At 44.6% G+C, this 27423-nt stretch overlaps 2 protein-coding genes across 2 annotated transcripts in view; both read right to left on the reverse strand.

The window, feature by feature from the left end:
• The window catches only part of lrp6 (low density lipoprotein receptor-related protein 6), a 45423-nt gene extending 24561 nt beyond the window's left edge, over positions 1 to 20862 (reverse strand). Inside the window, exons 1-5 of the mRNA XM_027024261.3 lie at positions 20251 to 20862; positions 17313 to 17715; positions 2536 to 2733; positions 1626 to 1822; positions 639 to 773 (exon numbers count right to left, since the gene is read on the reverse strand). Of these exons, the coding sequence (XP_026880062.3) occupies positions 639 to 773; positions 1626 to 1822; positions 2536 to 2733; positions 17313 to 17715; positions 20251 to 20305 (988 nt within the window). The 5' untranslated portion in view covers positions 20306 to 20862. The remainder of the gene's footprint in view (positions 1 to 638; positions 774 to 1625; positions 1823 to 2535; positions 2734 to 17312; positions 17716 to 20250) is intronic.
• A 1571-nt stretch (positions 20863 to 22433) lies between these two features.
• Positions 22434 to 25402, reverse strand: mansc1 (MANSC domain containing 1). Its single transcript, XM_035534295.2, has 3 exons — positions 25159 to 25402; positions 24323 to 24463; positions 22434 to 24067 (listed from the first exon to the last, which is right to left on the reverse strand). The coding sequence occupies exons 1-3, from the start codon at positions 25400 to 25402 to the stop codon at positions 23106 to 23108; spliced, it is 1347 nt and encodes a 448-aa protein (XP_035390188.2). The 3' UTR covers positions 22434 to 23105.
• Positions 25403 to 27423: the final 2021 nt, after the last annotated feature.

Consider the following 27423-nt stretch of genomic DNA (forward strand, 5'->3'; position numbering starts at 1 on the left):
AGACAGACACACAGACAGACAGACACACAGACACACAGACACACAGACACACAGACAGACAGACACAGACACACAGACACAGACACACAGACACAGACACACAGACAGAGAGAGAACTTTGACGAGGGAAAAAAAGTGGCGTCTCAGTGCAACAAACTGTAGTACTGGGGTATGCTTCAGTATCATATGGGCTATAGAAGAACCACAAATACACAGCAAGTGGATGAGAGGTGGCAGGCAGGATTCTAGCTATTGGCTCTCTGTGGTGAGGAGGATCCAACCTCAGCCTCCTGCCCCCACTGCTCCAGCTGGAGATCTCCAGCACAGGAATAGGCTTGGCCAGCGGACTCCTGCTACAAAAACACTTCAGGCTAGAGTGGAAGACAGAACTCGTAAGGGAACAAAAACTCTTGGCATCCTCAGGAGATGGAACCAAGGTCTCGTCTCACTTGTGTGTGGAGGGCAAAAGGAGGCTCAGCACCACGTGTGCATCTAAAGGCCTGGGGAGTTGGTTGCTAGAGAACAACGCAGCATTTTCCATTTTGTCAACTCACTGGTGCGTTTTAGGACTTTTTCTTCAGGTGCCATATCGTGGACAATATTGCTGAGGGCCAAGTGTGCGTGCGTCTATGCCTCACCGTTTCGGCAGGTCCGGTTGTCCTCCAGCAGCTGCACGCCGGTGGGACAGGCGCACTGGTAGTAGGGCTTCACCGGAGACAGCAGGCACAGGTGTGAGCAGCCGCCATTCTTCAGGGAGCAGGGGCTTGGTGTGGCTGAGAGAGAGGTGTACAAGGTGAGGAGGTCAGCTGCTGCTACGGCGATGTGTCAGGGGGGTTGTGGGACGTGACTGCGGAGGCAAGCTCAGACCAGGCTTAGCAGCGAAGGAACGTTCACGTGCAACCTTGATGGTGTCTCCATTACACACAGACAGGCAGCATGCATGCCTGAGAGTGAGTGTGTGGGAATGTGAGAGAGAGTGCGCGCGTGCGTGCGCAGAGAGAGAGAGAGAGAGAGAAGGTGAGAAAGTGAGTTTGAGCTGTGAGTGACAGAGACAAGAAAGGTCAAAGACAGTAAGATGTGGGTGAGTGAGTACAAGTTTTTTTTGGGGGGGGGGGGGGAGACGGAGTAGAGAAAGCACGAGCGAGATAAAGCGAGACTAATGAGAGAGAGAGAGAAAGAAGAATAACAGAGTGAGCGAGAAGCACTGCTCTCACTGGCACTATGGCCGAGTCCCAGGCTTTTCTCTCTGCCATGAGAAATTCTCCACATTCAGTGGGAACAGGGGCCCCATTGTGAGGCCTGGTGGAAAGGTGACTGTGCTGTAATCATTTCTGCAGAGTAGTATTACCCAACGGGGCCATTGTGCATTGTTTCGGGGAGAAGGCTCTAATAAACAGGACCCAGGGGAGCAGGAGCTCTCTGGTCTGTTCCAAAGCATGCCACGCCAAGTCAACCTGGCCCCTGCTACGGAAACTGTGCGTGAGGTGTGCAACGCCCTGCGGTTTGGCTCACGGTGGAAGGCCTCAGCCCTTGTTGGAGCAGCGCATTGGGGGGGGATTTGACAGCTCTGGGCGTGCAGCTACGCATGCTGGGTGAATGGACGAGGGCAGAAGTGTGGGGCTTACTGCTGGGCTGCCTCTTCTGGCTAAAGACGTGAATGTCCATGGGCGAGAAGATGTTGGAGTGGACCTCCCGCCGGTCTTCACCCGTCTGCTTCTGGCACGCGTGGACGGAGTGCGTGTTCCAGTCCGTCCAGAAGAGCGTGTCCTCGTACAGCGTCAGGGCGAATGGGTGGGGCAGGGAGCCCTTTACCACCACCTCTCTGAGCAGGGAGAAACAAACAAACAAACACAAACACACACACACACACACACACACACACACGAGCAAACAAAGGTGCATCAATACTGCAATACCCAGGCCCCCTGGACATGCTGAGGTAGCACGTGCTAAAGGGGTGGGATTGCCTACAAGGAGAACATAACCGGGAACATCCAGGTACTTTCACTGAAGCCCAAGTTGTAACGAACTCCCACTGGCGGTCTGGACAGCCAGCGAGTCCCTCGCTTCAAACGCAGACTGCAGACTCAATCTCTTTGAAAAGCACTTGAATTTAACAATCATGCACTTGTAAGATATGCACTTGTTACATTTGCACTTGAACTGTTGGTCTGATCTAATAATGGCATTAGAACTGTCTTGCATTATGCATTTTCTAAGTCGTTCTGGATAGGAGTGTGCGCCATAAATGTAACGTAAAGGGATTTGACAGGTCGCAGGCTTGCTTAAATTACACAGGCATCATAGAGAGGACACAGCTGTGGAAAAACCGGCCGACTTCAACGGCCATGAAAGAGAACACATCTCTACTGCCTGGCTGGGATGGACAGGTGAACAATGAATGACACAGATCTCGAGCTTTAGTCAAACCTGGAGCTCTGGTAATTATGCTTGCACAACTCTGCAAATGGCCAGAAAGCAGAACGCACCCAAGGTGGTGGGTAGCGTGTAGTGGAGGGAGGGGGTGTGGCTTACCTTCCCGTGCCATCCAGGTTGGAGCGGTGAATGAAATTGTACTTGGCGTCGGCCCAGTACAGCTTCTGCTGGCTGTAGTCCAGGGTGAGCCCATTGGGCCAGTAGATGTCCGTGTCGATGATTATTGCGCGATTCGTGCCATCCATGCCTGCCCTCTCGATCTTGGGGATCTCGCCCCAGTCCGTCCAGTACATGTAACTATGGTAAGAAAGAAAGGACAAATTAACAAAAGGAAAAAGAAAGAAGTGCAGGGCGGGGGAAAAAACAAACAAAAAACCAAAAAACAAAAACAACTTATTCTTTGTGATGGCCCAGAGTGCACCTGCCTCCCAGCACAGCATGGGCAGTTATTATTCTCGTACCCGCCGGTCCGTGTGCCCCCCTGCTCGGTCACCTCACGCAATCCTGTACGCCTTCTCTGTGTTCAGCCAACACGCCCCGCTCAGCATGGGCCCCTTTCACTCTTAGCCGTGGTTTCTGACCGCGGCCTGCACGCGAGACGCTGTTTCACCCTCTACCCTGGCTAGGTAACCTACGTAATCAACATCTTGTTGACATTTCCAGACAGACGCACAATTCCCTTGTCTTGAGTCATGGCTGCTCTTCTTTACGCCACCTCGGGGAGCAAAACGGCTTTATGCCTTTGCCCTTTCGTTAAACTCCAATAAGACCCTGAAACGCGCTCAATTAAACTGCAGCTGAAAGTCTGACGGGCTGATCGTCAGCACTGCTCCAGCAAGAGATGGAGCGCAGCCCGTCTATCTGAATACAAGCTGCCGCGGACACCATGTTGTGCAACAAACAGGAGGGGAAATAATAGGTTTAAAATAACAACACAGCCTCAAAGCAAAAGCACAAAAGCACCCAAAAGGAGAAAGAAAAGAAGCAAAAGCATTTGTACCCACAATTGGGGATTACCTCCAACAGCTAAACTAAATCTTGTTTACAACAACATTATTGCAGGTAACAGAAACAAGTACAATGCATAATGACCACTAATAAACACCAAACAAACACACAGAGCAGCTAAAACCTAGGACTACGTGGGCATTTATTGCACAACTAAAACCCCCGTATTGCAAAACCGTCAGTCAAACACAAATATCCGGCTTTGTGTGTGCGCGCTCTCAGAGGGGAAAGGTCGCACCTCTGACAGCGGAAGGGTATAAATCGAAGTTGCGGCCCATAGGGAGAGCTGACCTTTGAGCTTTCCCAACGCGGAGCTGCTGCTACAGGGGCCGGCCGAGGCCGCCTGGCTGCTGGGGGCTAGCATACGGATCGCAGAGGAAGGTTGGGTTGTCTTCGCATACCGGGTGGGGGATTCTGGACCCAGGCCAAGCCCGGGCAGGCTCACCTTACAGCCAGAGGACCTCCAAACCCACCCCAGCCTGAGTGAGCACCCGGCGGGAGGGGGAGCTATGCAGAGTGATGCATGTTGGCTGTGGCGTTCGTGCCACTAAATGTATATTTAGCCCAGGAGGTGCCAAACCAGCAACTGGGAGGTCGGTTGGAAGGAGGCAGCACAGCATAGGAAAGGAAGAGGGTTACTGCAGTGCACATCCCACAATGGAGAGAGGAACTCGGGGCCCTTCCTCCAGTGTTCCTGAACAAAGTCCCGCTAAAGCAAACACCCGCTCATATTAAAGTGCTAACCGGGGAAAGGTTTATGGACTTTAACTACTCTTTCAAGCTCAGATAATGTCTCAGCCAACGAGATGCGCAGTTCACTTTGGAGGAGGGGCAGGGGTGGGCATTAAATAATGGGGGGGGGGGGAAATAAGGCGCTGATAGTCCAGGGGAAGTGGAAGAGGTAACCATTTAAATGTTTAACATAACAAAGCATGTTAAAATGTTTAATAAAAACAAACTGCTGTAAAAAGTTCATGCACTTCTACATGGGCAGATTATTAAGATCTGAAAGTTTACTGTGTGAAAGCGAGAAGTGCAGCCGTGCTGCTGCGTTTTTTGTTTTTTTTATTCCTTTCTTCCCCTTTCTGTATCTGGAACCTGCTCCCTCCGAGACTAGGGAAGCACACACAGTAAAGCCAGCGGAGGGGACGGCTTCCTGGCGGGCCAGTGCGCTTTCAGTGCTCGAGGGCTTTGTCGCAGCCCTGGGGAGTTTTTTTTAACCGCCCTTCAAAGATGGCTTGTCCGTGGAGGCGTTTCACAGGGTGGGGGTAGGGTGGAAGGTGCGAGGGTGGTTGGATGTGGGCTTTTTCAACTGGGCCTCCTTTTGCACAGTTAAAAGATGACAAAGTGCAGAGCCAGAGGTGGGGTGGGGTGGGGAAGGGTGTTTGCCTGTGGGGCAGAGAGTGGGTGTGTTTGTGCGTGCGTGCTGGGCTAACGGGTGCTTTTGTTTGCTCAGATTGCCCTCTGACTGTCCTCACAGCTAGACTGCACTCTCACGTCAACTGGGGCCACTTCCACCTCCGACCCCTGACCCCCCACCCACCCCGACTTTCTGATTTTCCCACTGTTTTTTCCTCCTCGCCATGCCCGACTTCATTTTTCCAGCTTTCCCATTCCTCCCTTCACCATCTCCTTAGCCCGGCGTCTCTTTATCCCTAGTCTGATCAGTCTGATGATGGCCCTGGCACATTGGCTTCCGTTCCTTTCCACATTGCGCATGCGGCCACGCACAAAACACAGGAGGAACAAGACAACATCAACCCATCCGCTTCCAAACACGCGACAGCTTACCCTAGCCAAATCGCACGAAACTTAATATGCCAAGTTCTTTGCACGAAAAGCAGCAGGTTCCTTCCAGAGAACAAAAAAGTGAATTAACCACATTCTTTAGAGTTACATAACCTTAATTTGTATCAAGTGACACTGTTAAGTTGTTGAAGGCAAGCTGTGTAAAAGCCTGCTTAGACTGATAGTTGACTTCTACGAGGCCTGAGAATAAGGAAAAAGCCCTAAAAATGGTCTTTTCCACCATGAGCAGCACAGTCAAACATCTAAGAACCTGAGCGCAGAAGTGCTAGTAATCTCTCTGCAGCATTCCTCTAGCCGACCAGAGCTGGGTTACCTCATTCATCACCACTGATCACACAGCTGAGAAAATACGCCCGAATGGCTGGATGGGGTGGGGTGAAGGTGGGTGTGTGTGTGTATGCTCTACAGCATTTGCGGATGGGGTGATGGGTCAGCTATAATACTTTAGCCCAGTCACCTTAAAGCAAAAAATTATCAAACCTTACCAAGGCCGCAAACTTCCTGCTGTGCAGTGATGCATGGCGTTCAACCAAAAAAACAACAAAAAAACCCCCCAAACTCACTCACTCACACACACACACACACACACACACACACACACACACACACACACACACACACACACACACACACACACACACACACACACACACACACACACACACACACACACACACAAATGTTCTCGCCTGCTCAGCTGCTGAACTGATCTGTGCTCTCCTCGGGGCAAGTCTAGACACTGCCGAAACGTATGCACCCATGCTGAAGACCACCCGCCAGGTCCCTACTATGCAACCCTATGCAGGCTGTGGCCTGGGGGACCCCCACGCTCCTCCACGAACCGTCCAACCGGCTGCTGCAACAGAGCAAACAGCGCGCCTTCGGGAAGCTCGGCGCGGGAACACAGCCTCGGGACTGCTGGGGGCTTGTGCTGGGGATTGGGTGCAACAACAGCCACAGCACAATGTTCAAACCACCACCCAGTTTATCTGGAGCAAATGGACTTTGCCAAGTTCTCCCTCATGGCTAAGGAGGAAAAGCCTGCCAATTTGCGCTGCACATACGTGTTGCTCTGATGCCGCACTTAAGGATATAATTAGTGAGAAAGAAAAATAAAATACATACACTTAAAAAGGGTCGACTGCACCAGAGCCGGATCAAACGGGTGTTTGTCTGTGCGGGCACTGCAGATGTGTAGACAGCTTGATTTTGGGTCACATGTCAGTATTTGTTTTAGGTGTGGGTATCAATATGGTCATTTCATTCATTCGTATTCATTTCATATAAGAACCCAGAGATGAATATTCTTTCCCTCGGAAAAGTTATTCTAATGACAGCCATCATGACAAAGACATAGTATTTTAAAAATCTCTTACAAAGAATTTATAAGACAAATTTCCCAGATTAGGCCCAGATTAAGGCCAAGACTAAACCATAAAGAATAAAGTACAAAAGTGAGTAACTGTCCCAAAGAAACCACTTTTCTCAGATGCCGAAACATCTCTTGGAATTTCAGCCATTTTCTTTGATACAAAATGATGCAATCTTGTAACGCTTTCCATTTAGCCCACCTGCCGGCAAACTTCCACACCCCGACACAACACATAGCAAGTACTGAGGGCCGGGATGAGTTTGTGTAGTTTTGTATCCATGACAAGAAGATGCTGTGTTCTGCGTTAGGGGGCAAACTCTTTTGTATGCTCTGCCAAAGTCAGAACCACAAAGAAGCGGCTGAAATTCACTTTTCCCCCCACTGTTCGCTCTGCTGTTCCAATGACTTTACTGTGTGCCTGGCACTTCACGGAGGACTACTTCAAAGACTGCAGATCGATGCTGGATTTTTTGCATTGCTTACTACTGAAGGACAGGACAGTTGCAATTTTGTGTGTCCCAGTAAAAGATTCAGGCTCACAACATGTAAGCATGCATTATCACTTGTAGATGTGTGATGTTTAAACCAAACAAACAAGGTGCTACAGTGTGGAGTTGCTGGCTGAAGCCAAGACGCAGACACAGACCTTAGCCAATAAGGCTAACTTGACAACTAATCTTACTGAGTTATAATGGTTTGCCCAGTGTGGAAATATGGCAGTGCATTTTTCAATCACTAGTGTGGAAGTGGAATAAATGTTTACAAGCTGTAATGTTAGTCAACAATCCACTGTAGCATTATGTGAGAGCTTAAAGACACAGGTGCACTAAAACATTTCAGACAGAGAGTGAAAGATGAATACATTTTAATCCATTTCCGGTAAAACTTCTCTAAATAAACTTCATGATCAATATCATACCACTTCCTATGTAAGCATTTGGCATTAACCATACACCATGTTAGGATATATTCCCAGACTCTTTACAGAAATGAAAACATTGAAAACAAGCAGTCGACTTATGCCAGCTTTTGTCGTAACAGTTATACTAAATGAAATCTTGCTCCATGACCATTGCTGTCTGGTGAGTCTGAGAAGCTCTGGCACAGCTACGTGGCATACATTCCCTCTGAGGCATGACTGCACAGCTTTAGTGTAGAATTCTAAGGAGAATTCTAAGAACAGCGAAACATGGGAATGTTTACACAATGCACAATTTTTGCAATAGGAAGTATGCTAATGTTCAAACCTTTACTTTCAAATAGGGCTCAAAAAATTGAAACTAGAGAAAGCAGAACGTACATGTAGTCTGCACAGTCCAAAACTACAAGGGATTTCCCAACTCTTCTTTCAGTTCCTAATCCAAAGATGATGTTTCGTTGATGAAGGATTAATGATGGTTGAAATGAGATAGGAAAAGCTGAAAAATTAAAAATCTGCATACAAATAAAAATGGTCAACATGTATACACTAAACAAGTACAAAATGAAAGAAGTCCAGCAACCCGTTTCTGCCAAGGTAACATCTGTTTGCTGCGTAGTGCCTGTTCCATTTCTGATGTGAACTTTCATCACTGACCTCTGCTATGGGCAGCATGGTTCATGTAAACATCCTCGGGTTGCGGCACCCTGACCGGACTCAAAATCCCACGAGCCAACAAAGCCAAAACAGGCAGAGATGGAGAGACAGGCCTCAGCACAAGAGCTGCATTGTACTTGATACCTCAAACATCAATCAGCTTTGCTGAACCTGGTGCAACGATGCGCTCCAGACTGTACTTATTGTAGCAGCTCTTATTGCCCCCACCCTCCGCGATCTCCCATCAGTCCCTCTGTGCCACCAGGCTGCTGTGTGGCTGGGACACGCAGCAGTTTTGCAGTAGAGCTCCTGCAACAGAGCATGCTTGCAGCCTGATTGCTCATAATGTGCCTACTTACATGACTTGCTTTCCCAGGCCTACTGAAGGCCAAAGAAAAACTATATTACTAGGATTTAACAGACAGAACAAAAGCAATACATCAGATACCTGTTCAGTGCATGTATGTGTGTGTCAGTTACATTTAACATCAGAGACAATGTACCCACCCTACGGCTATGAAATTTGTGTTCCAAGTATGCATGTGTGGATGTGAAAAGTGCGTGCACGCGTGTGTGCGCGTGGGGGGGGGGGGTATGTATGTGTGTGTGTGAGAGCCCTGTGGTGTGCATGGGTAAGTAAACTCCATCACATGCAGGGAGGCCAGGCTGCAGTCGACTGCACCAGAGCCGGATCAAACGGGTGGCACACGTGTGAGCCAGACCCCTGCGGAGACCCATTAACACACCCGTGCCCCCCCCCACACACACACACACAAAATTCCCTACTGGAGAGTTCCTTCTCTCATTCATGCTCTCCCTCTCACTTTCTCACTTACTTTCTTTTACTATATTTTTATATGCGGTGCATGCTATCCACTTGGCCAATACCCTGAGGAAATGTGTGCCGTTCCTATAGAAGCTGAAAATAAAGGCCTGCACTGGCTCCCTCTGGCCAGCTTTGGATAAAGAAGCAATGGAAACAGGTTTGGGGGGGGTTATAGTAAGCACTGTTAAAGGAAAAGCAAAATGGGTGTGAGGTAATCAAAGTGTTATCCTGCTGTTAACGCTCATGCCATCTTGCTACGCTTACAACAGAGCCTTGGGGGGGGGGGGGGGGGCAGAGACACCAGTTTGATGTCGATCCTCCCAAGCTTCTCCAAAACCCAACAGAAGGAAGGCAAAACGTGCAGAGCGATGTTTGTCTGTGCGGGCACTGCAGATGTGTAGACAGCTCGATTTTGGGTCACATGTCAGTATTTGTTTTAGGTGTTGGTATCAATATGGTCATTTCATTCATTCGTATTCATTTCATATAAGCAACATTCACATCTCTGCATTACTGTGCATTAAAAAACCAGAGAAACATCCAGTGAAGCACACGACGTGGCCGTGGCACCAAGGAGTCTTCCACTGCCTGTAATCAGAGCTGCAGAAAATAGGAAATGCACTATAAGCTCATATCTAAAACGGCAAAGGGCTCCAGACAGTAATGAGCAAAAACAGCTGGCAGAACAACAATGGGCCTTTGTCAAGAACACAAACCAACAAAAGGGGTGTTTTAGAAAACAAAAGTGGTGGGGGGTGGGGGTGGCATTCCATTTGTGATTTCACAAATAAATAAACCAGATTGCATTGAAATGGGCCACAATTGTATCAAAGAAAAAAGGGGAAAGGTGCGTTTGTATTGCACAAGTGTGTGGGTTGTAGCTCGGGTGATGAGGTTTATTCTAGTGGTGGGGATATCAAAGTGAAGTCGGCTGAGCTGTGCGCACCCGCTGTGGATGGGCTGGGGCATAGTGGGGCGTGCGCCCGCGGGTTAGCCGGTCTGCTGTGGCATGGCTACTTGTTTGTGGCCGTCATAGTACAAGCCATGATGCAGGGCGTAAGAAGAGTGACTATTGGCTCCTGTCACAGGCCTCCAGGGCCATGTGATGTATTCCTAGGACTTAGCACACTTGGGTTGCTAAATAACACCACTTGATTAAGGCAACTGCACAGGCCAAGTATAAATGGGGAAGCAAGGAAGAATTTAAAACTTAAACCCTAAACTTTTAGCAAATGTAAAACTTGTATTTATTACATGTACGTCCAGGTAAATGGTAGCTGATGGAGTTCCTTAATCAGAGGCCCATACAAAAACAGATGTCCACACCAAACAGTCTGGTTTAAATGTTGACTGAAAGTTAATATCACTGTGTGGTACCCTTAAACAATATTAATTAAGATCTTACTTTCACAGCAAATACAGAGATTATCCTACATTTATATGAAGATTCATGCTAATTCGTAGTTGTAATCAATGGCTTACTGCACGTGGCAGTGGCGATGTGGAAATCCTATTTGCATAATCTGTGGCAGACTTTGTCCCGTGCACCTCTGTGGAGGCTGCCACGCACGAGTGTACACAAATGGTTTCTGTTCAATCAGTGAACAGAACAGCGGGAGAGATCGTAATCTCCCAGGAAAATCTCTTACTCAGAGTTAGCCATTGTTGCCATCATGTCTGTCTTGTTTGCATTTTCCTCCTCTGAACAATTTCCTCCTTTCTTTGAAAGTGTAAATACAAAGATGCATTTCTCACTTGCAAAAGACCTGCATATGCTCTACAGAAATGAACACCTGATTCACTCATCGACACTGAATATTGAAATGATTTATGTTGAAATTTTTAAAGTTGCTGATTATAGAACCCAGAGATGAATATTCTTTCCCTCGGAAAAGTTATTCTAATGACAGCCATCATGACAAAGACATAGTATTTTAAAAATCTCTTACAAAGAATTTATAAGACAAATTTCCCAGATTAGGCCCAGATTAAGGCCAAGACTAAACCATAAAGAATAAAGTACAAAAGTGAGTAACTGTCCCAAAGAAACCACTTTTCTCAGATGCCGAAACATCTCTTGGAATTTCAGCCATTTTCTTTGATACAAAATGATGCAATCTTGTAACGCTTTCCATTTAGCCCACCTGCCGGCAAACTTCCACACCCCGACACAACACATAGCAAGTACTGAGGGCCGGGATGAGTTTGTGTAGTTTTGTATCCATGACAAGATGATGCTGTGTTCTGCGTTAGGGGGCAAACTCTTTTGTATGCTCTGCCAAAGTCAGAACCACAAAGAAGCGGCTGAAATTCACTTTTCCCCCCACTGTTCGCTCTGCTGTTCCAATTACTTTACTGTGTGCCTGGCACTTCACGGAGGACTACTTCAAAGACCAGTTCGATGCTGGATTTTTTGCATTGCTTACTACTGAAGGACAGGACAGTTGCAATTTTGTGTGTCCCAGTAAAAGATTCAGGCTCACAACATGTAAGCATGCATTATCACTTGTAGATGTGTGATGTTTAAACCAAACAAACAAGGTGCTACAGTGTGGAGTTGCTGGCTGAAGCCAAGACGCAGACACAGACCTTAGCCAATGAGGCTAACTTGACAACTAATCTTACTGAGTTATAATGGTTTCCCCAGTGTGGAAATATGGCAGTGCATTTTTCAATCACTAGTGTGGAAGTGGAATAAATGTTTACAAGCTGTAATGTTAGTCAACAATCCACTGTAGCATTATGTGAGAGCTTAAAGACACAGGTGCACTAAAACATTTCAGACAGAGAGTGAAAGATGAATACATTTTAATCCATTTCCGGTAAAACTTCTCTAAATAAACTTCATGATCAATATCATACCACTTCCTATGTAAGCATTTGGCATTAACCATACACCATGTTAGGATATATTCCCAGACTCTTTACAGAAATGAAAACATTGAAAACAAGCAGTCGACTTATGCCAGCTTTTGTCGTAACAGTTATACTAAATGAAATCTTGCTCCATGACCATTGCTGTCTGGTGAGTCTGAGAAGCTCTGGCACAGCTACGTGGCATACATTCCCTCTGAGGCATGACTGCACAGCTTTAGTGTAGAATTCTAAGGAGAATTCTAAGAACAGCGAAACATGGGAATGTTTACACAATGCACAATTTTTGCAATAGGAAGTTTGCTAATGTTCAAACCTTTACTTTCAAATAGGGCTCAAAAAATTGAAACTAGAGAAAGCAGAACATACATGTAGTCTGCACAGTCCAAAACTACAAGGGATTTCCCAACTCTTCTTTCAGTTCCTAATCCAAAGATGATGTTTCGTTGAGGAAGGATTAATGATGGTTGAAATGAGATAGGAAAAGCTGAAAAATTAAAAATCAATCAGGTATGCCACTACTCTATTACAACAAATTACCAGGGTCATTACAAACCGCGCCACTGCTTGAGATTACAATAAATACTTTGGAATGCTTGGAGCAAAAACCAGATGACATACTTAATCATGCAACATTTTCAACTTCCGGCAAACAAGAACGAGTGAGCATAATAGGCCGTGTTTAATGTGTTCCCTTTCACACACTCACATAAAGCGCGGTTTGATTTAAATAAAAGTAATGAATAGATTCATGGTGGAAGGCCTTTCATCTGCATCCTTGTAGATTTAGATGCAAATGCACCTCTCTCTCAGGAGATTGGGAAATGAGAGAGCAGAGACAGGGAGCAGAGACAGAAGGGGTCTAGCGATGTCATGGGGTCTTCATTTCATCAATGGAAACTTCCAGCTCTCATTCTGCGTTTCAATGGAAAGGTTGCTTTGCTGCGCACAAATAACCTAGTCAAAACCTAGATCTGAGTCTCACTTCCACATAACATATGAATCAACACTCATGATATGCTCATTCTCCAAATCCAAAAGACGAGATATATGTTTGGGCGGTTGCACAACATATTGTTTGTCAACTGTTACCACAGTGTTGGCCTTTGCAATGCTGGCCTCAGAAGATGGCAAATTTACAACTGAACAAGCAAAGAACAAATAAACCATCATGTGCTTTGAGAATCCTGACAATGCATTTACAGAAATATGTTAAAGACAAGAGGAAATGAAAATGGAGCTTTTTTTACTGGTAGTTTGGTTTTGCTCATATTGTGCTATGATTAATCAGTATTTTTTTGGCTACATTACCAAAGCAGATCAAACCAGGAAATAGAGTCTAAAAATACAGTATTTCTGAAATGTTTTATGCAAATGTTTAACAAACAATTAATTCATTCACATGAAATAATCTCCTAATGGGAATTGTATTAAAGGAACTGACCAACACGGCAAACACAGCAGTTAGGAAGGAAATGTTTTATCTTCAACAAGATTAATAAAGGATTTGCCATTACATATACTGTGGTATACCCACAGTATACCACAATAAAACGTTAGCATTCATGCCCTTTGCATAACTTTTGCAAATCCTGTCACAGCAAAAAAAGTGGCACAAAAATGAGCATCTGCACACTAACCACCCAAGTAACACATGCGGCACAACTGAGGTGTGTATTGATCCAAAATACAAACGATTTGAATCATATTCTTTTACAGGTTTGAGACTGGCGTTGGGGGAAAAAAAAAACAGGACAGTGATCTCCATTTAGGCTAAAAGGTGATATGTTAGCAAAGAATATCAGAAGAGCACTGACATTGCCAACACCATAAATGTAAATGTTAAACACCTTTTCCAGAGCGACTGTCTAATGCACTGGGTTGCAACAACACTCTTTAGTGAAAAGCTCAGGTTTAGAAGTTTTAAAATATTTAAACTGCATTGTATGAACTGCAGAAAAGTCAACAAGCTGAATGAAAGTGGAAATCTAAATTACGTATGCCAACTTGTCCAATCCTGGCCTGTCTAAGTTACCATGTAATTAAACTTACTGCAGTAAAATTCATTGTATGTTTAGAATATGGTACAATACCATGCTGACTTAGATAGATTGGAACAGTGCTAGTTAGGCTATCTATGGATTAATCATGATGATGGAAAAAATAATCATTTTACATTTACAGGCTGTTACGTAATCTGCAACACCCAAACTACAGGTGTTTGGGTCCAGCCTTTTAAAACAGTGTCCGAGAGAAAAGAACTTGTTTTAATGTCCAGCTATGGTCATCTGGCCAGCTTGTTTTTCATCTGTCATGCTCAGGTAGTCGATGAGGACTAATGCCAGGCCACGTTCGGCTCCTGGCCATTGCGAGGCAGTGACAGGGCAGTGTTTCGTCAGGTGCTGCATGTGTGTGCTGGGGGAGGTTAGAGAGGGCAGCTACACAACAGTGTCCTGTTTCCCATCAGGCTTTTGTCCTCCCTGGTGGGAAAAAAGAGAACGAGGAGGGGAAAAAAGGGAAACGCCACACTCGGGTTACGTTGCACTCGTCTGGTTCCCGCAAGCGGCCTCTCTGCGGCTAAGGAGAGCTTCGGTGCACACAGTTTCGAAGCCGTGCTACCCGGTGATCGAACAACAGACGCCTTTCGATATGACCACCAGAGTCAGCTGCGGCATTGAAACGAGCATGGAGCAAGACACTGCTGCAATAAAAAAAAAAAATAATAATAATAAAAAAAAAAAAGTTTCAGCTGTGCTGGTTTAGTAAAATGACAGCAATTCAATGCTTTTTTTTTTTTTTTTTTTAGAATGGCACAAGGCAGCTTAGCTGAGCGTGCTGTGTATGGACTGGGCTGTGTTTTAAAAGAACAAAGAATAAGGGGAACGCATGACTTCAAAGTCACTTGAATGCTATCTTAAAATATAAAAGACACAATGACAGTTAGTGTATTAATATATTCAGGCCATGGTGGGTCTCAAGTTAATCCATCAATCAAGATCAAATTTGATTACATCTTAAAAACATGTATACACACACACACACACACACACACACACACACACACACACACACACACACACACACAAGCTTTTTAAAGTAAAACAAGAATTTGGCCTTTTACATCATGACCAAGCTGTGGTTCATGTAGCTACTGGCACATGGTGAACTGATACTCCTTAGCATCATTGCAGTGGAGTTAAGAGTATCTTGCACCTTTAGCTGAATCACACCATTATCAGGAATTCAAACAGTGTCCAGACATTGCTTCTCAGATGACAAAGAGAACAACGGGAGGTGTTCTACCATGACGTTAAGCCAAAAAAATCTGAAAATGTGTCCCTGACAATCGCTAAAGTATAGCTTCACTCTTTTCTTGCTGTCAGATGAATCATTGTTTACCAAATAGTGATTTATTTTTGCAATTAACTTTGTATTAGGCCCAATAACAGACATAAATCGATGATTTTGAAAAAGCCAAATGACTTCTGAACTAAACAATAAAATCTTGAAATCATTTCCAAAGCAGAACAATAACAACATGAAACTACAGCTCAGATAAGCATCAAAGAGCAGAATCTCCAGACACAAGAAAAACACAAGTTGAGCTGGTGCATTTACGCACTGTGACCACAAGCAAAACTGAGGTTTGGAACGCAATAGGCCGAAGTGCCTCCTGAATTTTCTCTGAGCATTACCTGCCTGTTCCTATCTGTCTTTGCTGCTTTTTGCCTCCCCCCCTGCAGAAAAGCTGAAGTTGGCCCACATGAGGCCAACACTTTAAAAAGACCCAGACAATGTGGGTGGGGGGTGGGGTATCTCCTGGAGTACAAGTGGCAGTGGATTTAGGGGAGGGGCTCGTGGAGGATTTCACAAGTGGAATGAGTAAACAAACAGAAATTGGGGGGGCGGGTAGATGGAAAAAACAGATGTGGGGTAGAGTGCCATTTTAACAACACGTCAGACCAAAATTAAGTACAGTGGGAGGGTGGTACATGCACCCACTAGGGCTGGACTGCACCAGAATTCTCATACTCCACCACAGTGTTCAAATGATGCCCTAGGATCCGTTTTTCAGGGTTGGGCCTTTCTTTATAGGAGTGATGTCACATGCTCACTAAAATTACAGCTTTTAAGAACATTCTCGTCATAGCAGGAAGCACACAGATATCACACACTTGGATGAGGAACCATTGCGAGTGATGGCATCGAGACCTATTTGTGTATCTTAAGAGATGACTGAAGGTGATAATTTCATATGACAGTGAGATCGGTTTTGTGTGAATTGGGTAACTCAGTGATACCTCTTTGACCTCCTTTTTGGGTTTCGACTACAAGGCCTGAATGGAAAGTGAAACGCGGGGCCCCAGCTCCAGCTCCAGTTCCGCATGTAGCACCAGCACTCCCTTCTCAAGCCTATATGACCGCACATATGCGCAAAAAGGAAAAACTACGAGCAGCACTCTCTCAAAGTGTTGCCACCACCAAGCGCCAGCCCTTAACCTTGAGCATTTCCGTTCTGTTCTCGCTGAGGGATAAGATCACACCTGTGTGACGCGAATGTGAAAGCAGGGCACTTCAACCAAAAAACAGTGCAGAAAGATACGCCCCTGTGCACGTGTGGGTTCTTGTCTGGTGGCTAAGACAGGCCGGCTGGAGTCCCGCTCGGCGCGAGCCTCAGATCTTATGGGAGATAGGAGTGAGCTTCTGGGCGGCGGCTGCTGTTCTGTGAGCCAACAAAAGGACGACGCCCTTGTCCCTCCCCCTCACCAGACGTGAGGAGAAGGGCCAGCCGCTGGAGGAAGTGTCACATTGGCTGGTTGTGGTACGCAGTTTTCCCGCGTGCTGCACAACGGTGCGGCAACACACGAAATGACACATGCATCTGCATCTGAAGCTATCAAACTAAGAGCAGCTCCGTCTCTGCCAAGAGGCCGGATAGCCACGCTGAACTATAAGCAATTTGCTCCCATCAGCCCCACCAAGCATAAACTACGGCCAACAAGACAAAACATGCAAAAGAAATGCAAGGGAAAAACACACGAGGGAGCCCAGTCTGCTCCTGACCACTGAACGGACTCCATCCTGTTGTGGGAGTGAGAGTGGCCTGCTCGTCACAGTCATGCGAGCGCTGCTCCTGACCTCAGGCTGGTCTGGAGCTGACATCCAGCCAAGGCTAGTGAATTTTACAGCTGGATTTCCCCAAATGCTAGCACAGTCAGCAGGACAATAGTGATGTGTAAAGACAAGCTGGAGACCATCCCAGGCACTGCACTGAAAACAGGTCATTTAAAGCCTTTACAGTCCTGAAAGCATCCTTGATTTTACCTTTACTCGTAGCCAAACTGAGCTACATCTCAAACAAATAAAAGTCTAACAAAAAGAGCACAAATTGAAAACCGCACTGCACTCACCCTCTGCCTGGGTCCAGCGCGATCGCCCTCGGCTGATCCAGGTCCTGCCAGAACAGCACCTTCCGAGAGGACCCGTCCAGTTCAGCCACTTCGATACGGTTAGTCTCTGAGTCAGTCCAGTAGAGCTTGTCACCCAGCCAGTCACAGGCTAGCCCATCGGGCGAGGCAAGGCCCGACACAACAGTGCCATGGGTGCCACCAGGACCCGAGCCATCAAAGGTGGCACGCTTGATGGCCTCCTCACTCACGTCACTCCAGTAGATCAGGCTGCGTGCATACACGAAGTCCACAGCGGCAGCGTCCTCCAGTCCGCTCACCACTACTGTGGCGTTGCCGCTGCGCCCATGCGCCGCGTCAACCAGCCTCAGGTCCCGTCGGTTTGCGTACAAGAGGAGCGGCACAGCTATGCAGGTGGGAGGAAGGAGGAGAAGGAAGGGTGAATGTGAGTGACCACACACAAACGCTTTATAAACACATGCTACAACATCACTACAGTAACATTCCAAATAACACAAAAATCCACCATCATCCATGATACCCTATTAGTGCACGCCTGTCTCAACAATTAACAAAATATGGGGTCAACATTGGCCAAAATCAAACACAATGTGAAAACAAGGCAGACATTACCAGTACCATAAATGAACAGAAAAATGCTTACAATGTGAAAGAAACAATCACCCCACAAAAAAAGAAATGTGACCAGTTAGTCAAATGGACCATACCAAGAAACAAGGTTCTTGGAGGGAAGTTTAAAAAGTAGATCTTGGCCAAATGGTTATTCCATTAATTTGGCATCCATCTAATCAACAGTTCTGAAGTCATTCCCCACTCACACAAAACCCGAGTGCCAACATATTTCCAAGTTTACGCACACAATGCAAATCAACCAACACGGCCACCGAGCACAACTGCCCAGCGAAACAACCATAAACAGAAGAGATGGGGGTCTTCTTTGAGGGCCAGCACCACTTTTCTGAAGATCCATTTCTCGGTCACCAAATGAGAAGTATCCCACAGAGACTCCAGACTAAATTATTCCAGCCAAAAGCCATTATTGGCTGAGCTCACCACTAATTTATTGACTTTTCCTCAGCTCTGAAAACACTGAAGAAAAGTTTAGCTTTATTTATATGACCGTTACCAGGGCTTCAGCACTAAAGCACACTGACCTCAGAACTTCCTCAACGTTGCGCCTCTTACCTCTGCAGGGCTTTGGCACCAACTCAAACCCCAATTTGACACATCGACCACTGCACGCCAGTGTATCGCTTTCGAGGGCAACCTCAAACTCCTAGCCTCCGACTGCCTGGCTGGCTGTTTATTTAACATGGGGAATTTCCTTTTCCAAATATTTATAAACTTGCAGAACACCGGGACAGCTCACTGAAGTCCATCCAACACTCTTCACTCACTCTGCCAAGTATAAATGCAGAGAATACTGCATTTTTTGGACACTTAATATTTGGCCTTTGATAATATCAACTTTTTCTGAAGCCTCTCTTAGCACATTTGTAAACTTTTTGTAGGGTTCTGGCAGTCAGATGTTCACATGACAGCAGCTTGGCCTCTGCTGCTATTTTCTTTTTCAGAACTCCAGGCGTAGTTGCGTGAGGACCCAGTGCGTTTCTAAAAGCAGGCATCTGGGTACCATTTATTCATATAAAATGAGAACAGAAAAAACCGTTAAGGGTGCACAGAACAGGACTTTTACATTAAAAAGTTCCTAAAAAATACAACCCCAAATTGGTTGCAAACAGTAACTGCAAAATGACATTCGTCATTGTTACTCCTGGCCTCTGCTCCTCGCCAAATTCCTAAAATTCGACAGTCATATTTATAGCTAGGTCTGTTTCTAACCTTAGTGCATTGAACAGGAAAACCGCAGACGTACGTACTACAAGGTAAAAGATGTCCATTATATTTATAATTAAAACATTTACAAATCGTTGCCAAGGAACAGGAATAACTGTGACTATAAGGGAAATAACTATAATAAAACACAACTTTGTTTAACTACTGCTACTTTTGGAAGAGTACGGGTGAGTAACCGAAAATAGCTAATCACAAAGTAACTAAATCATTTCTTGTAACAATCAAAACAAAAAGGGATTAATCACGAATGGCACGTCAATGGCCGATAAACAGATACCTGTCTAGGATAGCTAAACTAGCTATGTAAATCTCGTACATATTTTGTTACTCTGAATACAAAGAGGCTGACAAGTTTTGGAAAGCCACGCCATCCTTTAACCACAAACAAATGCAGGTATTTGAGTAGCTTCCCTCGAAGTTTAACTGCTCAGCTACCGTTAGCAAACACCACCTCCGATTTCAACTCAGTACAATAAACTATAGGCAAAAACGTACAGGGCATTGACAAACTTTTTTGCAAATTTTCTAGCAAAACGTAAGAACCGAGGAGAATAGCCCTTACTTTAGACTAAAACTGGCTGGCTAAGTATCGAGCCAACGTCGTTAGCCCGACAGCTAGTTAGCTTAGCGAGCTAAATCACAGCCAGACAATACAGCCAGAGCAGCTAACGAGGAATCCAAGCCTGGGACAGATAAAGTGACAGGAAGCTCTTTACTGTCTTATGGAAATACAGTACAACATGTTGAAAACTGTATTATTCAAGTGACAATTATTTGCAATTTAGTGGCACAACAAAGAAACAAAAAGCAAAGCGCAGCCTTGGCTAGCAATACACGCATGCATTGACCAAACCGCTGAAGCTAGAAGTTGCTTATGCGTTTGCTGCTAGCTGGATTGGGCTTTCGCAAGGGGAATAGTACAGGAATACTTCCCATGAAGCTAACCAGAATGTTCTAAGATAGCTAGCTAAAAAATACCGTGATTTCTATCAGCTGCAAGCTATCGGGCAGTAAAACATGTTTCCTAACTCCGTAAAATGAAAACAGATCAATTACAACTTACCCCGTATTTGCAAACAAAAACTACACAAAAAGAGACTCCGTAGCACGGCGCCCATCTTCCTCCGTTTTCTTGCCTCTGCCGCTCTTATTTAGCGCAGGGCTTGCATCGCTGTGTTTTGTTCCTAGCGCGGAATATATTTACTGGTCCAGTAACAGATTCCTTTATAGTTATAATGTAACCAGGATTGTTCTCCGCTCCATTCTTTCCTTCCTGCGATAAGTGGCGCTACGATTCCAAATTCTGCTGCCCGAGCGCAGCGACACGCGTCTCGCGCCGTCTCCTTCCGCCAGGAGGAAAAAACGCCAACCCTCCCCCCTTTCCCCCCATTACGTTCGTGTCTTTCTCTGGAAACACTCGACTGCCGGCTATTGTTGTAGTCGATTACATGCCTTCTCCCAAGGCGAATAGATTCTTCAAATTAAAAACGAGGGGGTGGATCATAATCATTTAGCGATACAGAAAGCGACGCTCCGGTGTCTCAAAATGGGCGAAATTCGGACATCGACCACACTTGTTTGAAAACAGGGAAACGCATTCCAACGGGACTAGTTTTTCACGGAATGATTGGTGATTCGGCTTAGAACAACATCCATCTACGACCCGAGTATGATCGCCAAGGCACTCTTTAGGGAACCTCATCTGACAACTGTAGTGCAGCCTCAGTGTTTATGGTAGATTCCTAGCGCGTATATATGTGCTGCCTTAATAAAAGAAAGTTTGTGCATTGCTGTACATTCGGTTAGCAATGATGCCGTAATAGCGCTGGCTCATTTGCAAACCCTGTAAGGCAAACTGGTAGATTTTTGTGAGGTGAAATAAAATAATTTTAAAAAGCAAGTGCAATCATGGATAGTACCGTCAGCTCGGAATTAACCTCAGCACAAGTGCTTTTTTGTTGACGCGCGTTTTACGTAATTTCGTATGAAAACTACAGAACGAAAATAACGATCAGTCCGGCAAAACCGGGAAAATGTAATCAGATAGTGATGCGACTGCTTAACTAACTACTGATGGCAAATGAGATTTAACCTGAACACAACCGTGACCCATCGCGATCATATATAGCCTGGTTGCAAAGTTCTTGTAACTGCTAAAATAAAACTGCCTTTCAAAGGACAATAAAATATTTGGATAGAGTATCATGGAAAAGGACGAATTTTTTACTAAAAAGTAGCTATATGTCATAGATTCTACCTGTAAATCAGTGCTAGTCCTGCGCCTATCACGCGTAAATCGTTAAATCACACAATTTGTCTAACATTTTAAATACAATATTTGTAATTTTTTCTCTTTCATCTCACTAGTGCTATTATTATTGGTTTCAGATTAAACTAGGAACAGCAAAAACTAGATAGGCTACATATATCTCTGCTAAAGACTCAAAACTGTCATGGATTTTTTTTTTTTTAAATAATCAGGCAACTATACATTTTGGAGTTGAGTTAGTGTTTTGCAAAGCCATTTTAACCCAAGCAACCTTTATTCAAAGGTTAACATTTTATTTGTTTTTGCAAGAGAAAATGTTCCTACATTAATTTCAAATTGTTGAAAATAGCAGTTCACAAGACCAAACCATTAACATCAACATACACTGCTATAAAATATAAAAGCAATTCAAGAGAAAAGGATTTGTGCAACTAAATTAATTTGGCTCCTTAAAAATGTAATGCAGCGCAAAAGGTGGCCGCACTGCATGTCAATATATTGTATAAATAATCAACTGAGTGACTTCTGCCACCTTGTGGTCAATAATCGCAATAAACCAATTAAGAAATCGCACTCTTACGCAGCATGTTCTCATGTTAGTTCTCTACCACAGACCACCTCATTAACTTATAATGGCACTCACGCTCACGCGTGCACACACACACACCTACGTATTAATAAAGTATTCATATGAAAATAGTGCACAGCCAATATAATGCATCCCTAACTATTAGTATTCATTTAGAATGCATGTAGATAAAATAGAAGTGCACCTCAATGTGAACTTTGCATCAGTCAATGGGTTTCCTGTGGATAGGTGCAATAAATAGAGTGTAAGGAAAGAAAAGCTAGAGAGACATACAGCATTACAATAAGAAGTTTGAACATTAGTGGTTTGAATTAAGGGAACTATTTTGACCATATGCAGTTATAAAGGTGCTTTTAGTATGTTCAGAGAACAGAACCAACCTTAAGCATATTCTGACTTCCACATTTATTAGTAGTCAGTGGCACAGGCATGACCCAGTCAAATCTGTCCCAACCAAGAACATCACAGGAGTATGTTTAATCAAAAAAACAAAAAAACAAATGAATCAGCTCTGATTTGCATTTTAAATAATTTGCCCAGTACAGGTCTCACTGCTAGCATGGTTTAATTACATACCTATATTTAACTAAAACTTTGTAGAAACAGGTCAAGACAATGGAACGAATGAAGCCTCTTAAAGGATTGGTTACCCAGCTATCCTGCTACACCTTCACTTTTGATTACAATTTGTTCATTTGACTTCCCCTCTGTAATCACTGTGAAATGTTAAACCAATATATGGGGTCTCATCAATGTCTTGCCGTAGCAGTGGATGTCCATGTGTACATTAGTCCTTAATTCTCAATTTTGAGGCTTCCTGAGTTCATTGTATTGCTCTTCATTCAAGTGTCAACCCTTGCTTTCATGCTCAGTCTCCATCTTGTATTGTACAGTTATCACACCTTATGTAGAGGAACAAATCTCCCCCACCCAAAAGACCTAAGTATCAAAATACAGTATTTTTGTTCCAGTGAGTGGATAGGGGGAAAAATAAATACATTTTCAAATTTAACAAGATTGTCTCTTTGTTCTTCTGGTTATTAGTAAGTTTGGTCAGGCTTCAGATCTCGTAGTGCAGGTCATTGAGCTCTAATCTAGTGTAATGTCTCCTGTCGAAAGACTCCACGGCCTTGCGGCCCACGATGGCTAGGAGTAGCGTGAGGAAGATAAGAGTGACCACCACCACCACCACCAGGCTGTTCTTCCAAACTGACTGGCTCCGTGGGGCCTTACCTGGGCCGGAGCCAGCTGTTGAAGGCTTCAGAGTGTCAGGCCCCAAGGCCTTGTTCTTCAGATCATTCTCTGTTCCTACAACTACTACAGTTGTCCTTTCTGCGGTAGCTGTGGTGGTGGTAGTTGTGGTAGTGGTGGTAGAAGGCATAGTAGAAGGTGTGGTAGTAGTTGCAGTAGTGATAGTGGTGGTGGTGCTGGTGGTGGTGCTGGTGGTGGTTGAAGTAGTAGTTGGAGCAGTGGTGGTTGTTGGTTTCTGAGTGGCAGTGGTGGTTGGTATGGTTTTGGTGGAAATCTCAACTGTTTTGGCATTGGGTCTGCCGGCATGGGCTTCTGGTCGTTTCAGCGGCCTGCTGGATTTCGCAGGCACCTGATGTGGCTGGGGCGGTTTTGGTGGTAGTGTAGGTGATAAAGTTGTTGAAGTTACTGCTGTGGTTGTACTGCTGACTTGTGTCTTTGTTGTTGCGGTAGTCACTATTGTAGCAACAGGCATGGAAGGCATGGTTACAACAGGCATTGTGACCAGGACAACAGCAGACTCACGAGTAGCAAGAGCATTGGTTGTCTTTGTTGTAACTTCAGTGGTGGTGGTCATGGGCAAGGTGGTGGTTGTGGTAGTTGTAGTGGGTGGTGTGGTGCTTGTCATCGTCGGGGGCTGGGTTGTGGTGGTTGCTAGGGGTGGCTGTGTGACTGTGGCTATCGTGGCTTTTGGGCTTACGGTCGCTGAGGTGGATTGAGTAGTCGTGGGTTGTTTTGTTGGAGGATTTCCTTTCACAGCAGGATGTGTCAAGCCTTGTAAAAAATAAGTTCATAAAGCCATAAAACATAATCCACCCACAGAAGAATCACCAACAAACTGATATAACTGAACAGATAAGAAGAGCATTTTACCTAGCTAACAAAGTTACTCACTGACATCCCTCCAAAAACTTGTATCAGTTATAAAACTGTAAAACATAGACTACTCATAATGCAATTTTTATTAAATACCGAAGACAAAGGGCATAAGAGCATCTTTTCTGAAAGCTTTTGGTGACAAAAATCTACCTTTAAAAATGTCATAAGTGTTGATCCCCGGATTGGCCACCATCAGTGGGCAGTCGTGTTCAGTCTCGCAGTGAAACAGGTAGCAGTTCTCAGCGCCATCTTTGCTTGATGGCTTATACACAACCATATTACACTTTATACCTGCAAGAAAGAGATACATATGGAGCTATTGCAGGCCACTGGGGTACCAGATCCATCTTAAAAACATAAATAAATTTTGATTGAACTTTAGATTACCATCTTAATTAGGCCTTGATTCCTTCTAACAAAATGCCTGATTCTTAAAGCTATGCACTTTATGTACAACCAAGGACAGTTGGCTATAAACAGATTAGAAATAAGTAAATGTCACCCTGAAAATGTTGTGGCTACATCTTTAATATGAAAGAATAAAAAGGACATTAAAATCCTGGATGCATCAGTCACAACCAGCGGTATAAAAATTTGGGTTTAAACAGTTTAAACACTTCAAATCTTACATGGCTTTGTATTACTCACTTGATTCTGCTAATTAAGGCTACCTGAATCTAGACAGCCTGAACAAAATACTTGGGTAGACCATTGCTTTCTGAACATGAACTCTTCAACTTAGGGCATTATGAAGTTGTGACTCACTGATCACATACACCTTGAATAAGAATACGAGTAAGAATCTGAAAAATGAATATGAATGAACATGCCAGTAAACCGATCTTTTAACAGCACTCATCCATGTTTAGCAAAATCAAAGCCCTCCGCTGTCGCCTCTCGTCAAAAAAACAAAAAAACAAACCTCAGATGAAATGTGCCTCTGTCACAGACAGAGAGCAGCCTCTGCTGGGCTCTTAGCGACCTACCTGGCTTCACTTCTTCCGAGCAGCAGGCCAGGACACAGTCCCTCTCAGCCGCCTCCACCCTGGCATCCATTGTGGCCCCGTTCCCGTTCAGCGCTACGTGTACGTTGACGATGGCGTCTCGGTGCTGCCTGGAGTAACACGTCTCTCCGTCAATGGCTGAGGTGATGCCGTCGGCCTGGAGGAAGAGCAGAGCGGCGAGGAGCAGCACAGCCCCCCAGCCGGGGCCTCTCCGGGCCAGGGACATGGCTTTGGGGCTCAGGAGATCCAGAGGCTTCTCGGGGTCAGCAGAGTCCTTCTGGGATTGGTCAGAGATTTTTTAAAGAGGGCTTAAACTCACAGGGCCCATTTTCTGGGTGTGGATTTAGCCCAACCTAGTACCAGATGCAACTGCAGATCCAATGGTGAAACACCATAGCAAATTCTGTTTAGTCTAAGTCTGGATTAGGATTAGTCTAAATCTGTGAACTGGCACCCAGAGTTTAACTCTCTTTGCTTAAACTCTCAGCAAGTGCTTGAAGTTGATAAACTGGTTGATACTGAAGGTCTAATGTTCCCTTTGTCTTAGCATATGCACTGTACAAAACAGGAGTCCTTCACGATCAGGTCCAGCTCTATTTATGGCTGATTCCTTGATTCTTTTTCTCTCTTCATGATCTTTTATGGTTCCACAGAGCAACGAGCACCAGCTACAACATAGTTCCAACTCATTCTAAATGTACAGAATATTTAAGTACATTCTAGTACTTTAATACTTCAAGCACATTTTTCAATGTTGGATCAGAGTAATATCACATTATTTCTACTTTTAATCAAATGAAGGATTAGTGTGCAACATAGCAATCCTTATAATTTCAGTATCTTCTTAGAAATGTAAATCTAATAGAACTAAAATAATTTCAGAACTGAGGTACTGACCAGTGCGTTGTATGTGCAGGTAAAACTCCATCAGACGGTCTCAAGTCCTTTGGGTCCACCGTTCATGTACACTCCTTTATCTCGGTAGAACCTTGCACCTTTTTTCTGGAACACATTTCATGTTATCTTAAATACTTATTATCGCGTAATACTTGTGTCGTAACTAGCTAATTATTTATAAGCATAGTTTTTTTTTCCTTTTACTGTGCCTTCATCATCATGTTTCTAATTCAGATTGTAAAAAATAAAGCCACTGCAGGACTGATGTCTTATGGATGAATGGACAAATGACATGTTTTATGTTTTCTACAAATGTGGGTTTGTATTCTGAAACTGATGCACTGGTCTTAAAACAACTGGTGGGTTGTTTTTACATTATCAGAGTGCTGGCATGGCAACCAATGACATCAGTGAACTCCAGATGCTACCATAGAGAGGACTAGTACATTTTTGCAGACACCAGCCATTTTATTAGGAACACTTTGTGCGGGTAGAGTTCAGACTCCTCTACTGTCATGCACAGTTTGTTAGCCATCCTCTAGTCCTGATACAGGGGTCAGCTGTGGAACAGAGTACTGCCCGGATCAGGTCAACATACGCAACCACATTGCTATAAAATTACTGGTAATACAATCTTGAATTTGTTCTCTGTGGTCAGAAACTGACCAGTAATTACTGGGCTGAGGAGTTTCTGACCAGTTGTGTACGTGAACAGGTATGTGACTGTACAGTAATAAAATATGCTTAGATTATAGGTGCATTTCATGAAGTGACCCGTGAGTCTAGGGATGAAATCAATATAACGGATGAAGTGTGAACCGTTTAAGTCATGTGCGATCCTGGTGATCCACCGTCCTGCCGTTTAGTTCTATCCCTAATCTAACACGCTTCATCCAGTCAATCATGGTCTTCAGCAGGTTCTTAATATTAAGACAACGTGTGCTAGATTAGTGTTGGAAAAAACCTTGCAAAACGGTAGATCACCAGAACCGGAGCTGGGCACCACTGGTATATATGTGTGATGATGTTACAAGATTTTAAACCTTTGGAAATAAAACATGCCACCGCGTCATGAACGATTGCAAAATCTACGCAATACGCGTATAATTCTATTAGCTACGGTGTCCTTTTTAGTTTAACAGACGCGTACTGCAGGGTTTACTGTATACTGCCAAACTTCGACAAAATCACAGCTGGCAAAATATAACGAAGGCCTGGAGGTACTAAGACAGCTGATGTGCATCTAAAATCGAGTATCGTCCAAGAGGAGCAAGACGATATTGTGATGCAGCCCTAATCAGATATTCCAAAAGCCAAGTGAGGCTCCGTGTATTCCCAAAAAACATGGAC

This window comes from Electrophorus electricus, chromosome 4 (assembly GCF_041902795.1).
Source record: "Electrophorus electricus isolate QZ-2024a chromosome 4, ASM4190279v1, whole genome shotgun sequence".
Taxonomy (NCBI): domain Eukaryota; kingdom Metazoa; phylum Chordata; class Actinopteri; order Gymnotiformes; family Gymnotidae; genus Electrophorus; species Electrophorus electricus.

What these genes read in the sequence shown, in the direction of transcription:
- mansc1 (XM_035534295.2), bottom strand. Translation starts at nt 25,402, where the DNA reads ATGTCCCTGGCCCGGAGAGGCCCCGGCTGGGGGGCTGTGCTGCTCCTC. An exon ending in CTCGGAAGAAGTGAAGCCAG is followed by an intron (nt 24,464 to 25,158) that starts GTAGGTCGCTAA and finishes TCTTTCTTGCAG; the next exon opens with GTATAAAGTGTAATATGGTT. An exon ending in CACTTATGACATTTTTAAAG is followed by an intron (nt 24,068 to 24,322) that starts GTAGATTTTTGT and finishes ATTTTTTACAAG; the next exon opens with GCTTGACACATCCTGCTGTG.